The sequence below is a fragment of the Zalophus californianus genome, chromosome 2 (genome assembly GCF_009762305.2).
Source record: "Zalophus californianus isolate mZalCal1 chromosome 2, mZalCal1.pri.v2, whole genome shotgun sequence".
In the NCBI taxonomy this organism is placed as follows: domain Eukaryota; kingdom Metazoa; phylum Chordata; class Mammalia; order Carnivora; family Otariidae; genus Zalophus; species Zalophus californianus.
In genome coordinates, this window is record NC_045596.1 from 101,780,990 (window position 1) to 101,796,733 (window position 15,744).

General features: G+C 37.8%; 1 protein-coding gene across 4 annotated transcripts in view; it reads left to right on the forward strand.

Annotated features, from left to right (window-relative positions):
* The first annotated feature begins 289 nt into the window (after positions 1–289).
* Positions 290–15,744, forward strand: part of SPATA5 (spermatogenesis associated 5) — a 331,633-nt gene continuing 316,178 nt past the window's right edge. For all 4 annotated transcript variants that reach the window (XM_027599262.1, XM_027599263.1, XM_027599265.1 and 1 more), the window contains exons 1-7: positions 290–529; positions 5,529–5,650; positions 6,700–6,857; positions 10,637–10,695; positions 11,304–11,948; positions 12,890–13,019; positions 13,292–13,348. In XM_027599262.1, coding sequence (XP_027455063.1) covers positions 367–529; positions 5,529–5,650; positions 6,700–6,857; positions 10,637–10,695; positions 11,304–11,948; positions 12,890–13,019; positions 13,292–13,348 — 1,334 coding nt within the window. In that variant the 5' untranslated portion in view covers positions 290–366. The remainder of the gene's footprint in view (positions 530–5,528; positions 5,651–6,699; positions 6,858–10,636; positions 10,696–11,303; positions 11,949–12,889; positions 13,020–13,291; positions 13,349–15,744) is intronic.

Genomic DNA, 15,744 nt, shown 5'->3' on the forward strand with positions numbered 1-15,744 from the left:
GGTTTCAGGAAAGCCGGAGAGAAACTTTTCCACCGCTTTCTTTTTCTAGTTTAAGTCAACAGACGTTTGTTCAGGGATGGGATGGGAAAGGCGGGCAGAGATGCCAAAAAAATCCTTTCAGGAATTTACAATCTAAATGACGCTTGTGTCCACATAATCCGTCTTCCTTTGCAAAAGTCAGAACTTCTTCTTCCAAGATGGCGGGGTCTGAAAATGCTCGCGTCTCCCTTTTTCTACTGCGCTCCACTTGGGGTGTTACGGCGCAGGGCGGAGTCTCACTGACTTCTGCCCCGGAAGTTTTTCTTCCAGCGACCCGAGCACGTTGAGCCGGCTTTGCGGTAGCTTTTTCTAGGTTGCCTCCTGATCATGTCTTCCAAGAAGAACAGGAAACGGCTGAACCGAAGCGCAGAGAATGGTTCAACCTCGCCTTCTTCTGCTTCCTCTCCTTCGGGGCCCTCGGCTCCTTCTGCCGGGCCAGGCACGGCGGCAGCGGCCGGGATTCTGGTGGTGACCAACTTCTTAGAAAAGGGTAAATTGTTCTGGGTGGGAGACCTGAGGCCGAGGGGGCGCAGCCTGAGAAGAACGTAGACCTAGCGATGCCGCCTTTAAGGTGCAGAGGCATTTGAGAATTGGGCGAGACACGGGTGTGAGAATGGCACACAAGTTCGTACACCCGAAGCCGTGCCTGCATTGGAGAAGTTAGGCAGAAACGGCTTATCCGTGGATTAAGTCACGCTATCACTTTTGTAAATTGTTTTGAATTTGTAAGTTGCACTTGAAACGACTTTGCCTCGTTTAAGATTAACGACATATTTAACTGTAACATTGCTTAAAGGTAGCGAGCATGGGATATATATACACCAGAAAACTAAACACTCAGTAAAGATGTGGATACATCCTTCCTGAGAGATATCGCTGTGTCTCTAAGAATGAAAGGCTTTAGGGTTTTTTCCTTCTACTACACAGGTTCTGATATTTAATAACAGCTACCAGTTACATAGTATTGTTATCAGTAGGTTGGGTATGTCACATATCTCATTTAACTTTAATAGAAGCCCTGGAAGATGGGAATGTATTATTATGCCCATTTCACAGAGAAAGAATAGTTAATGTAATTGGCTCCAGGTTCCGCAGGTACCCAGTGGCAGGCGGTATTTGACTTTAAAGCCCTTATCCTAGATCACAGCTCCCTTGAGTTAGGAGAATGGATTTATCGGAAAAGTTAATTGGTAAAGCTTCTGTGTATTGAAGCTGTGTTATAGCTTTGAAAAAATGGAACACCAGTTAAACTGTGTGGCAAGAATTTTATGTCTAATGCACAACCTAATGACAATCTTAGAGTTAACACAGTGTTTTCAGTTTCATTTAGGGATCAGAGAATAATTTGTTCTGTCCTGAATATATAATCTCTTTTTCAACTGGATCCTTCCCTTGAAATTTAAACCTGATTTCTCTTACATCTTAAATCAAAACAAAAGTTCCACATTTTCTTCTTATCACCACCCTCTCTGTTTCCATTCTTTCATTGCCAAGTTTCTTTCTTTTTTTTTTTTTTAAGATTTTATTTTTAAGTAATCTCCCAGCGTTGGACTTGAACTCAATACCCTGAGATCAAGAGTCGCATACTCTACTGACTGAGCCAGCCAGGTGTAGCTCATTGCCAAGTTTCATAAATGGAGTAGTCTCTGCCTACTCATCTGTCACCTACTCCTTAGCCTATTTAAGTTTTGACATCTATCCCATCATTCTATGGAAACTGTCCCTGTCATGGTCACTGATCATCTCCATGTTGATAAATATAATGGACAGTTTTTCTTTACTTCCCTTACTTGACCTCTCAGCAACTTTTGGCATTGTCTACCGTTTCCTTTTTCTTAAAACACTTTAATTTTGGGGGGGCACCTGGGTGGCTCAGTAGGTTAAGCATCTGCCTTTGGCTCAGGTCATGATCCCAGGGTCCTGGGATCAAGCCCCTCATGGATCTCCCTGCTCAGTGGGAAATCTGCTTCTCTCTCCCCCCATGCCCCTCCACCTGGCTCATACTCTCTCTCGCTTCTCAAATAAATAATTAGAATCTTAAAAAAAAACAAACAAACCACACTTTAATTTTTGGCTATGTGCCATTAAACTTTCCTAGTTTTTCTCCATCCTTTTGTTGGTAGGTAGATTTTCAGTTTCCTTTGCAGGCTCATTTTCTCCTTGGCTGCCAAATGGCTAAGTTCCTCAATTCTTAGTCCTAAAACCCTCTTTTTCTCTGTATAAATCTTTCTTTGTCAAGTTCATCCAATGTCCAGAGTTTTCCATCTATACTTTCATCATTTTCTAATTTATATTTGTGACTTATACTATTTCTGAGTCTTGGTTCAGGTGCCTTCTAGGCCAATACTACTCAAACTCTGTAGGGAAAGTTTTTTAAAATATGATATATTGGGGTGCCTGGGTGGCTCAGTTGGTTAAGCAGCTGCCTTTGGCTCGGGTCATGATCCTAGGGTCCTGGGATTGAGCCCCGCATCGGGCTCCCTGCTCAGAGGGGAGTCTGCTTCTCCCTCTCCCTCTGCCCCTCCTGCAGCTTGTGCTCTCTCTCGCTGGCTCACTCTGTCTCTCAAAAAAAAAAAAAAAAAAAAAAAAAATATATATATATATATATATGTCACAGCTTGGCACTGTTGTAAAATACAATAAAAAAGAAATTACTAGAAAAATAAGTTTAAAAATAGAAATTTTTATTGGATTTAGGAGATGTAGGATTACTCTGTCCAATTGTAATAAAAGCTACTAACCTCTTATTTGCTGTATTTATCCCATCATGAACCAGTAACAAATAGTTTGCTGACCACACTTTGTATAGCATTGTGCTGTACATCTTTTCTTGGATTTTTCTTTTTTTAACACTTTATTTTTTTTTAAGATTTATTTGCTTAGAGAGAAAACAAATGAGCTGCTGCTTGGTATAGCCTACTGCCCTGGGAGGTCTTGATCGTCTTATGTGGCCCCTTCTTGTCTCCTGCCATTTCGCCTGTACTCTTTTCTCAGATGCACAGTGCTGCCTTCTGTCCAGTACTTCTCTGTACAAGCTGTTCTCTTTGCCAGGAATTATCTTTTTTTCCTCTTTGTTTAGTTAATTCCTACTCTTCCTTTGGATCTAAATTTAAACATTACTTCTTTGGAGAAGCATTGTTTCTTCCAAATTAGATTCCACATAATAGGCTTTCTCAGCACTCTTAGTCATTCTTACATTGTATTAATCTTAGTTTACAGTTACACAGTTATTCAGTGATTGTTTAAGAACTCTCTCATCCTATTAGATTATAAGCTCTGTGAGTCCAAGGACCATCCACTTCTGTTCACTTTGTATCCCTAGTGCCTAACATATTATCTGCCATGTGTTGGGCACATAATAAATGTTTGTTGGATGAACAAATGAAGAGTGGGTGGTTGTTTGAAATTACCTTTACTAATCTGGCACATGAAGTGGTCAATAAATGTATAGTTAATTAATGGGGAGAGCGGATGCTGAGATGTATTTTTAAAGTACAGTATGGTGGAATGAGGACTGGTGAAAGGAATTGTTTGGAGGACAGCTTGAGTAGATTTGAATGCTGTAAGAGAACGCATGGAGATGTTTTAGGAAATAAGGTCAGTGGATGAGAATTTGATCGTGATCTTCATAGGGAGGAAGTGGAGGTGTTTAGAGAACCTGTGATTTGTCAAATCCTGGTGCATGGTGAATGTGCAGGATAGGATGGAAGGAAGAGAAGAAGAAAACCTAGAATATTGCCAAGGACTGAATACACCTGTGAGGTAGTTATCAAGAGGGAAGGGTAATTCATTGAGGTTTAGGAAGAAAGAAGTGGCAGACACTGAACCGTATGAGGTCATGAGAAGGATGCTTTGCTATTATTGATGAGTATGCTATGTAAGAGACCGAATGCTCATAGGAAAGTTGAATTTCTTTTCAGCCTCATTATGAAATATGCTTATTCTATAAATGCTCAGTACTGTTAATCTTAGCTCCATGAGATGCTTTGTTTTTCTAGATTTGTTCAGCTGATGAGAGAAGGAAAATACATATGTTGGGTAGTTATTTTGTAATGGCAAAAATAATTAGACATGGTTTTGCTTTTATTGACTTTGTTCCTTTTAAATTACAAAATATCTGTGTTTTTTTTTATTATGTTATGTTAATCACCATACATTCCATCATTAGTTTTTGATGTAGTGTTCCGTGATTCATTGTTTGCGTATAACACCCAGTGCTCCACGCAGAACGTGCCCTCTTTAATACCCATCACCAGGCTAACCCATCCTCTCACCCCCCTCCACTCCAGAACCCTCAGTTTGTTTTTCAGAGTCCATCGTCTCTCATGGTTCGTCTCCCCCTCCAACTTCCCCCCCTTCATTTTTCCCTTCCTGCTATCTTCTTTTTTTTAACATATAATGTATAATTTGTTTCAGAGGTACAGGTCTGTGATTCAACAGTCTTACAGAATTCACAGCACTCTTTTTTATTATTAAGGAACACTAATATTAGAGAACTATGATTATGGTATATGTGTCTAATAATAAATTTTATAACAAAGTTTGTGATGGGTTAAAATTTTGTGTCTCATGGATTTTAATGCTGAAAAGGAAAATAGTGTGTAGTCATCTACTGTGTTCATTGATTTCATGGATATCTATTATGCAACTTCTATATTTGATGCACCCCTAGGCATTGGAGATACAGAGATGAATTTGACCCAGTTTGTGCCCAAAGCAGCATATGGTTTAGGAGAAAGTCAGACTATAAAATGAATGTATATTATGATGATAAATGCTAGTATCTGGGAGTATAGGGTGCTGGAAGAAGCAGAAGAAGGACCAAATGTGGACCTTGAGGAGGTGAGGGGGCAGGGTGGACATGTTAGCACATCATTTTCAGAGGTGTTGCCAGCGGGGCTGAATTCTTGTCCCCTTCCTTGGCCAAAAGTTGAAAACAATAATGGTCATTTTAGTCAGTGTGTGCTTACCTAAGGAATAAGACCTGTGTTATTATCTTACTCATGTATTCTTGGCATTAGAAAAGAAAAATATCTGACTGGTATCCTGTGGATCAGAAGTGGAAATGTAATTTAACCCTCCAGAGTTAAATGCCAGTTCCCCAGCTCAAGTCTTTGAATACCAGTAGTCAACTCAACTAGAATCTGTAGCAAAAGGTTACTATGCAAGTATGAGAAGCCTATTTCATGTATGTTCAGTTTTTAAAGAAATTAGAGATATTTTTCTTAAAAGATGAAAACCAATACCTAGCCCATAAGACATCTTTTTTTAGTTAGCACTCATATTGTCAGTCAATGGACCCTCAAAAAGGTTTCGTTTTAAGTCTTTTTGTTAAAAAAAGGAGGATTGGAACTGTGGTTTCTCTAGGGTATGGTAAGTGCATTCATGTGGTTATGTGGATAGAGGATTTTTATTTACTCCAAAAGAAAGCAGACTTTAACTTCAGCTATAAAAGAGTATGAAAATAATTTTCTTTCCCTTTTTGGTAGATGACAAAGTTCCTAAAACATTCCAGAATTCCCTTGTTCAACTTGGACTCAACACTATGAAATCTGCAAATATATGTATAGGTCGACCCGTGTTGCTTACCAGTTTGGATGGAAAACAAGAGGTAAAAGAGTCTTTTTCATTTCCTTAGTTGAGAAAGATTTGAGATGTTTTTTATTTTAATTTTCAACAAAGCAGTAGTAAATGAAAAACTATATTTTAAAAGATCCTCCCATCTATATAAACCTTTCCTTCCTTTGATGTCTATGACTATACTGGGAATAGTAGCCCCTAAATGTCATAATGTAGAGAGTGGCCTTTCTTCCGGAGGTAGTGACACACATAGTATCAGCCCTAGCCCCCCGAGTCTGTTAAATTTTTTTTCACAGAAATGCTGTTTGGGAATATGAAAGTCATCTCTTTTGTGTACAAATATTTGATTGCCCTCCCTGTTTTCGGCTGTTTGTTCTCGCTGCTATTCATCTTACTTGAGGCTGGAAGCCCAGAACCTTTCCTGGTTCTGCCCTGCTTCTGGCCTCTGCTTCTGACATTTTTTCTGCTGCTTCATTAGCCAGGGTCCTCTCATCCAGTGGGATCCTCTGAAAATGATTTGAAATCTGTTATGTGCTGAATGGCATACCGCTCATTCTTTTCATTGTTCTTAAAAAGAAAAAAAAAGTCCTTTGCTGTGTCTTGTGGAAGACTACAAATGTATGAGCTCAGCCCACTATTTGGAACTGGAAGTCTTTGCTTCTCTCCCTTAACATTTAAGTCTGATGAGATCCAGGTTCTCATGAAGCTCTTGTGCCAGGTCCTTCACTATTTCCTGGATGTAGTTTATGTTCCAGGCTGGATTACCTTACAGTTAGTTTGTCTTTAGTATTTTTTCCTGTTTTCTTCTTATTACATGTTAATGCCTTTGTCTCTTTTCCTAAATTACCTTTTAAATCTTCAAATCGTTTTCACTGTGGGATCATTCCTAATCTTCACAAGAAGATATAATATTTATCTTAAAAGTTTTTTCTCTAACTTCTCAGATTGTAACTCCTTGGGGTTAAGGACTGTGTTTTGCAGATCCATATGCTTAGCTGTGCTTAGTTTTCTGCTTTATAAATTAATGATACTCTATGAATATTTATTTTCTCATATTTTAATTTCCTGTCTTCTGGGCAGGTCTATACGGCCTGGCCTGTGGCAGGATTTCCTGGAGGTAAGATTGGCCTGAGTGAAAAGACACAGAAGAATGTGGACGTGAAGGTTGGTGATGCCATCCAAGTCCAGCCATTGTTGGGTGCTCTGCTACAGGCTGAGGAAATGGACCTGGCACTCAGGTTTGGCTCTTTTCTTTGGTGACAGTCTGGATCAGTGCTGCCCAGTAGAAATAGAACAAGAGTCACAAATGTGAACCACATATGTAATTTTGCATTTTCTGGTAGTCACATTTAAGAAGGAAAATGAAATTGGTGAAATATTTGAAAAGTTTGAAAATATTTGAAAAGTTTGATACTTTTCAAACTACGTCTTGAAAATCCAGTGTGTATGTTATACTTGTAGTGCATCTCAATTTGGACTAGCCACATTTAAGCGCGTGATAGCCACACATGGCGAGTGGCTAGTGGTCTACTGTATTAGGCAGCACAAGCTAGATGAGTCCACCTAAGGTATGAACTAGAGACTCTCTAATGTCCTCTGGTTAGAGTATGCCCTGATATTTTAGGTGAGAGGAATTAGTATTGATGTATATTTAACAATAGTTTTTATCTTGTTTTACGGTGTAATCACGGCTGTTGTAAAGGAGGGAGTAGAATACTGTTAATAGGCAAGAAACAAGTTTTAATCAAGACTGTTCCAGGGGCGCCAGGTGGCTCAGTCGGTTAAGTGTCTCTTGGTTTCAGCTCAGGTGTGATCTCATGGGTCATGAGAGTGAGCCCCTCACCCTCCCACTGGCTCTGCGGCTCAGTGGGGAGCCCACTTGAAGATTTTCTCCTTCTGCCCCTCCCCTGACTCATGCATGTGCTCATGCTTTCTTTCTCTGTCTCTCTCAAATAAATAACTCTTTAAAAAAAAAAAAAAGGACTTCAAGCAAAGTACCCGTTTATATATTTTAACTCGTTGATTATTCAATCTAATAAAACAGTTATTTCTGTCAGACTTTGAAATAGTCCCTTACCAAAGACTAATTGAATCACCTTATCAATACAGTTAACGTTTATCACTGATCCTCTTGGATACTCTGTATCTAATAGGATTGTAATTCAGTTTGCATATGCAAGTCTTACCAAAATTTGCTTACAAAAAGCATCTTTTGATACTTTAATACTACCTTACTAACAGTTTGGGGGGTGTGTTTATATGCAAGAATCACAAAACATTTAACAATCATTAGCTTGATTTTATTTATTTTTTAAAATATTTATTTGAGAGAAAGAGTGCGTGCCAGTGCGTGCGCAGAAGCAGGGGGGAGGGGCAAAGGCAGAGGGAGAAGCAGGCTCCCCCCCCCCCCCCCCCAGCAGGGAGGCGGATTCGGGGCTGGATCCCAGGACCCTGGGATCATGACCTGAACCGAAGGCAGACGCTTAACGACTGAGCCACTCAGGTGCCCCTCATTAGCTTGATTTTATTATGTTTTTGTCTCTGTTGCTACTTTTGTAGATTACAGGCTTGAGCGTCATCATATTTTTTTTATAAACCAGGAAACTTTTTTCAGAGGAATTAATAACATTTTAACTAACAATAAAATAAAAGGAAGAGGGAAAAGAGAACTCAACATGTGTTGTGCACCAGCACACACAGGCACACACACTTTTTCCCCTCTTCTCTCATTTAATTCTCCTGCAAGGTGCCCATATTGTCCCTTTCTTAAAGATGAGGAAATAGGCTCTGTGAGTTAGGTAGTAGTTCTACTCAGATTAAACAGTATTAATCTTTAGACTGTTCTGAAACAGTGCTGCAGGTTGCAGTCACCAGTTGACTGGAATTTTTGATATCTAACTAGTGTGACCTCTTCAGGGCACAGCAGTCTTAGGTGGTAACAGTTGTCTACTACAGAGGAACTGTATGTTTTAAATGGAAGCTTGGTTTTTAAAATTTTACTAAAAAAAAATCTTGTGTTTTAAATGTGGCAACAGAGCTTAGATAAGAAACTTAATTTCCAATCAGAAGAATCAGTAATTTTATTCTGATTAAATCCTTCAGTTGCTTCTGAGTTTTATTAGTAAGGTTAGGGCTCCTTCTAGTGGAAGTGATTTTATCTGCACCCATTCTTTTTTTAAAAGCAAAACTCAGTATTTTTACTCTTCTTACACATATTTCTAAATATCTTCTATTCAGAGTTTAATAAATAGGAATGATTTAAGTAAGTATAACTGGTTTCAGAGTTCTATAGACAGAAGTGAATTTAAGCATTAAAGGAGCTACAACTTCCTACATAGTCTATATGTACCTTTGATTTGAAATTTCTTTCTTGTTCTATTTTTCTCTCTCTCCTTTTTATGAATATGCAGTCAGTTTTCATTATTAGCGGCAAGTATGTGCTATAAAGTTGCTGTGAACACTACATTAGCAAATACTGAACCATTGCTCCTAGGTTTATATTTAAATGTATATTTAATGTATATTATTTGCAATATATACTAATATTAATATGTTTAGTGCATATTTAATATACAAATATGTATGTCTTATATACATTATAATCTTAAAGCAACTAATTGATAGATTTTATCTTCTTTATTGTATAAAAGAGAAGCAGTAGTTTAGAAGTGTTATGTGACTTGCCTGAGGCCACCTCACTAAGAGATGTCAGAGTTGGAATTCAAATCTCCAGCTGGCACAAGACCTGGGACTTTTTGCTGTACACTGCACTGCCTCCTACTGTCTCCACTCTCCATCCTCTTGTTACCTCTGAGAGAATTGAAGCAAGAGTACTTTCTCAGCCTCAGCCAGGAAAGTGCTTAGCAACTCGAATTTTTTTGCATGTCTATGACGAGGAAAGCTCTGCTAGTATTGATTTTAGGGTTACAAATAAATTTTAGCAAGTAGGTGAATCTACAAATAATGAAGTTGACTTTGTTGGTTTTGTTTTTTGCTGATAAAGTATTTGGAGAACAAGGCTTAGATTTGGACCAGATGGGTCTGCTAATATACCTCTTCCTGAGCTAAACTATTGCTTCTCCACTGATCTCTGGCAGAGCTCTCAACTGTGGGCCTCCTCTGCTGGTATGGGCTACTTGCATGTGGGGAAGAAGGAAAAATGCACATATTCTGAGAACTCTCCAAGGACGTGTCTCTTTACAAGTGTAATGATTTTTAGATATACCTACTTCCCGTACTCAAGCAACCTTCTAGGAAGATAGTCATTAGTAGAAGAAGGGGTTCTCATTTTTCCCCTTCTGGATTAAATTCCATTATGCTATTACTCTCCTTTTTTCTTATTTCTACCTTTTCATGTCCTATCCTATAAAGGACTTAATTTTCCTGAAAGTTAATTTATAAATTATAGAAAGGGAATGAAGTAAGCTATTAATAAAAGCCTTTCTCCAAGCTAGGCAGTTTCAGAAATGGAATGATTAATTCAGGCTGGTGTTTTTCAAATGTTTTTGGCTATGACACACAATAAAAAATACATTTCATTGTGAATCAGTGCATGCATGCATCCACAGATACAGGGCACATACGCACTCACATGTGTAGCTGTAAACATGAGTATATAGATGTGTGTGTGTAAGATGTGTATGTATAAGAAAGTAATGCTTTTCTAAGCAGTATCTTCCCTTTCTATGTGTGATATACTTTGACATTTTGTATTCTATCAAAAAAAAAATGCTGGATGGGATTGACTGAAATGATTTCATGATCCACTAATGGATGGTATTCAGTATTTTGAAGAACATTAGTTTAAGTCATTAGGACAGCAAATTGCAAATGATATTTTCATGGCTATAAGAAGTATCTGAGAAGCACAGATCATTCCCAAATTGTATGAACCATTTCCAGTTTGTAAATTATTCTTTTGACTAGGTCTGTATTACAGCCATGTACTTGTAATTTTATATTACATTTAGTTTCTGGTGTACTTAATGCTGATTTCTATTTCCCCCACCCTTTACAGTGACAAAAATGTGGATATTAATAAAGAACAACTGACTGGTTGTCTTCTGAGAAAACTAGGTGAGGCATATATTTTAAATAGTTTTTTAAATTGTAAGAAGCAAGGTAGCAGTAAATAAAGTAATGTGTCTTTGAGGTCTTGTATAGATCATAATTTTCTTCAACATAATATGGAGAGTGTTCTCAATGAATTCATGTTCTTTTGGGATGGGAAGTTTTTTCTCCCCAGTTAATTGGCCGCTGAGCATTGGAGAGAATATATGACTTATCTGTGGACAAAGTCAGTGGGAGAACTGAGACTTTTAACCCTTGAGCTTTGTATTCTTTTCCAGTGAGAAATGTTATCTTGGAGTACTAGTTAGGTGTGCCATTTCAGGTTCATTTATTATTGGGTGTGGACTGTCAGGTTATTCGTTGATACAGTGGATAGAATCCTAGATGTATTGAGTGTGGAGAATTGTAAAGAATTATCTTGTCCTTCTGTCTCCAGACAGTGCTCTATCAAATGAGAATTGTCTCTTTTACGGCAACTATTTTATTAATACTCTTACCTTTGATTTAGTCTTTTCAGTCAGACAGTTTTGTTAATAGATGGAATAAATTACTGTTTAAACATGAAATGGGTGAAAAGCTATGCTAACACATATATTTAAAAAATTATTTTCTAGATGGCAAGATTGTTTTACCAGGCAACTTTCTGTATTGTACATTCTACGGACGACCATGCAAATTGCAAGTGTTGCGAGTGAAAGGGACAGATGGCAAGATATTGAGAAGGCCTCAGAATGACTCTGACATTGATGCCCAGGGAATGGCCTGTGAACAGTCCAGCATAGAAACCAGTACCCTGGATGTATCCCTACAGCTAAGCCAGTTAGATCTGGAAGAGCCTCGGGACCCAACATCAAGCAGTACTCCCTGCAAACCAGTAGATGACAGAATGATAAATAAAGCTAGTGACATTTTGTCGGATGTTACCCAGAGTCCTGGGGACAGCAGCAGACTTGGACTAGGGGAAGTCCCAGGACTTAAATGTAGTTTTGAGTCGGCCAGAAGAGGAAATGAGCAACTTGTCAATGAAGAGAGATTGCTAAAGTCATCATGTGTGGGAACAAAGTGCAACACTGATATTTTTTATTTTATTTCTTCAACTACAAGAGTCAATTTTACAAAGATTTGTACAAATTCAAAAGAGCAAGACAACCAATTCAAAGTAACTTATGACATGATAGGAGGCTTAAGTAGTCAGCTGAAAGCAATTAGAGAGATTATTGAATTGCCTCTCAAACAGCCTGAACTTTTCAAGAGTTATGGTATGATTTCTTCAGTGTATTGCACCAAAAGTATTAAATTCAAATTAAAAAACAGTTGGCTCATTCCACTTATATAATAATTGCTAACCTTCTTTTCTTGTTTTTCTTTCCTGAGTGGTAGGTATGGTAGGAGGTGTGAGTTGCTTTGGGACATGCCAGTTAAGTGAGCCTTTTTCCATGCTTGATCTTTTTAGGTTGTAATGTGAGTTAGTTGCAGCCTTCCACAGTTGTTTGTATTAGGACTAGAATTAGTATCTTGTCATTCTAGATCAGCTGTAATGACCAAAGAAGTAAACCAAACATTCAAATATGTTAGATAAAACTTCTTTGTTAGGAAATATAATTGTGTGCAGATCTCTTTGCATTGAAGCAAGTGGTAAAGGGAGTGATTGGCTCTTAGGAAACTCAGGGCTTCCTGTGTGGTAACTGCCCAGATCCTCTGCATGTATTTGGTGCCTACCATCTCTTTCTCTGCCTTTTCATTTTTCACGAATCTTTGTATATATATAAAGATTATAAAATATATGAACCCTTTGATTAACGTTTTGCTAGTAATGCTTATATAGTCTAAGGTGGCTAGTTGGATGAAAATGAGGATTTATGGCTTGCTCTGGTTGCCCTTGTTCTTGTCTGAGCTTTGTGTTCTGATCATTGAGCTATGCTGTGTGGGATGGGGCGTGGCAGTTGTGTGGCTGGTGTCCAGCCAGTTTTTTACCAGTGTGCCTGGCCTGTCTATAGAGAGACAGAAAGTCATTGCTGGAGATCGGTGTTTGGGCCAGTTAGTACGTTTTGGGGGGAGGGGGCTGGGGCAGAAAGTCTGACTCTTACTTTAGTTTTGTGATACAAGGTAAATTTATATTTTATAACTCATATTTGCAGTCATATGACAACACAAGAAACCTAATAATGCTGAATCCATTTTTCTCTTCTTTTTCTTCTAGGAATTCCCCCACCTAGAGGAGTGTTACTCTATGGCCCTCCAGGTACTGGAAAGACAATGATTGCCAGGGCGGTTGCTAATGAAGTTGGAGCCTATGTTTCTGTAATTAATGGTCCTGAAATTATAAGCAAGTAGGTGCATAATTTAATAGAATAAACAGTGTTATTAAATCACTTCTTAAAAGTGATTTTTAAAAATGACTGCATAGCATTCTGTCTGGATATTTCATATGTTGAAATACTTTAAATTTGCTTTTAATTGTGTATACAAATTAAGTTTGGAAAATAATTTTTGAAAGCAATTTTAAGTATTCTGGAAGTATTTCAAAAGTTAGATGAGCCTTTTTAGACAAAACTTTAAAAACACTAAGAGTTGATCCTGAAATGTATTTTATTTGTTACAGATTCTATGGGGAGACAGAAGCAAGGTTACGTCAGATATTTGCTGAAGCCACTCTACGGTATTTACGTTTAGATGTTTGTAATTAGTAGTCAAGTCTATGTTAATCAAAGTAGAGTTACTAACACTTCATATGAAACATGAAAGAAAACTACAAAAATAATACTGATAGCACTAGAAATGATTGTAAATCTAATGAAGTTGTATTTAATCTGTTTTTATCTAATATTGTTTTGGAAGTTTGATCAATGAGTTATTGAATTACATAAAGTAGGAGAACTAAGACAGTGTTGTATGATAAGTCATAGGATTTTATTTGAGCATATATATATATATATTTATGATTTTCTTTCTTTAGAGTACCTATAGTACTTAGGCGTATCCAGTTTGTGTTATAGTAGCCCTTTATGCTTAAAACTTTTATTATAGTTTGCTTCAAAGGGACAATTTTTAATCAATAAAAATCAATAAAAAATCAATAATCAATAAATCAACAATCAATCAAAAAATCAATAATCAATAAAAACAATTTTTATTGATTATTCCTCAGTTTAGACTACCATATTACAATGCAGTGAGTATAAGAGTGTGGTCTATAACTTGGTCTAATATATTCATAATAAGGCTATGTCCCTACCATTGTTTTGGTATTTAACTTATCATAATTCAGCTCTCATCAAAAGAACTTTCATTTTTTTTTAAAGATTTTATTTATTTATTTGAGATAGAGTGAGAGCAAGTGAGAGAGAGAGCGAGAGAACATGAGTGTAGGGGGAGGGGGAGGGGCAGAGGGAGAAGCAGGCTGTCCACTGAGCAGGGACCCCAACATGGGAATCAGTCTTAAGACTCTGGGATCATGACCTGAGTTGAAGGCAGACGCTCAGCTGACCAAGCCACCCAGGCACCGCCAAAGAACTTTCATTTTTAAAGTTTTTTTTTTCCAGAGCTAGCAGATGAAATAAGGTAGTCCCTTATAAAGTTGGTAGTCCCAATACTGAAAATTTGAGAACCAGTGGTATACCGTATAGTGTAGTGTGTTTTCATTGTTGTTTTGTTCCTGGCAGTTGAAGCTTTCTATTGTGAGAGAATTCACACCTTTTTATGGGAGAACTGATCACCTTGAAAGTTTTTTTTTAATAGGCCAAAAAAAAGAGAGAGAGAGAGCACATTTGGAATTTCTATACCTTGGACTTTACACCTGCTCCAGGGGACATCTCTGGCCTCAGATTCTGAATTGATGCAATCATAACAATTTACTGGGTATTAGCAGGCAAGGTCTGTTTGGGCATAGACTCATCTCATGAGCAGTAGACTATTCTTTTTTTTTTTTAAAGATTTTATTTATTTATTTGACAGAGAGAGACACAGCCAGAGAGGGAACACAAGCAGGGGAGTGGGAGAGGAAGAAGCAGGCTTCCCACCGAGCAGAGAGCCTGATGTGGGGCTCGATCCCAGGACCCTGGGATCATGACCTGAGCCAAAGGCAGATGCTTAACGACTGAGCCACCCAGGCGCCCCTCATTTGTTTTATTTCTTAAATTCAACAGATAATCATATGATTTTTGTCTGTTACTTATTTCACTTAGCATTATACTTTCTAGCTCTGTCCACGTTATTGCAAATGGCAAGATTTCATTCTCTTATATGGCTGAATAATATTCCATAGTGTAGATATACCACATCTTCTTTATTCATTTATCAGTTGATAGACACCTGGGCTGCTTTCATAATTTCACGATTGTAAATAACGTTGCTATAAACATAGGGGTGCATGTATCCCTTTGAATTAGTGTTTTTGTATTTTTTGGGTAAATACCCAGTAGTGCAGTTGCTGGGTTGCAGGGTAGTTGTATTTTTAACTTTTTGAGGAACCTCCTCAGTGGCTGCACCAGTTTGCATTCCCACCAGCAGTGCATGAGCGTTCCTTTTCCTCCACATCCTCACCTACACTTGTTTCTTGTGTTGTTTTCAGCCGTTCTGACAGCTGTGAGGTGATATCTCATTGTAGTTTTGATTTGCATTTTCCTGATAAGTGATGTTGAGCATCTTTGCATGTGTCTGTTAGTCATCTGTATATCTTCTTTGGAGAAATGTCTGTTTGTGTTTCTGTCCATTTCCAGTTGGATTATTTGTTTTTTGGGTGTTGAGGTGTATCAGTTCTTTACACATTTTGGATAGTAACTCTTTACCGGATATGTCATTTGCAAATATCTTTTTCCATCTAGTTCTGTTGATTGTTTGCTTTGCTGTTCAGGAGCTTTTTATTTGATGTAGACCCAACAGTTTATTTTTGCTTTTATTTCCCTTGCCTCAGGAGACATCTAAAAAAATGTTTCTATGGCTGATATCAGAGAAATTACTGCCTGTGGTCTCTTCTAGGATTTTTATAGTTTTAGGTCTCACATTTAGGTTTTTAATCCATTTTGGATTTATTTTTGTATATGGTTAAGTTTCATT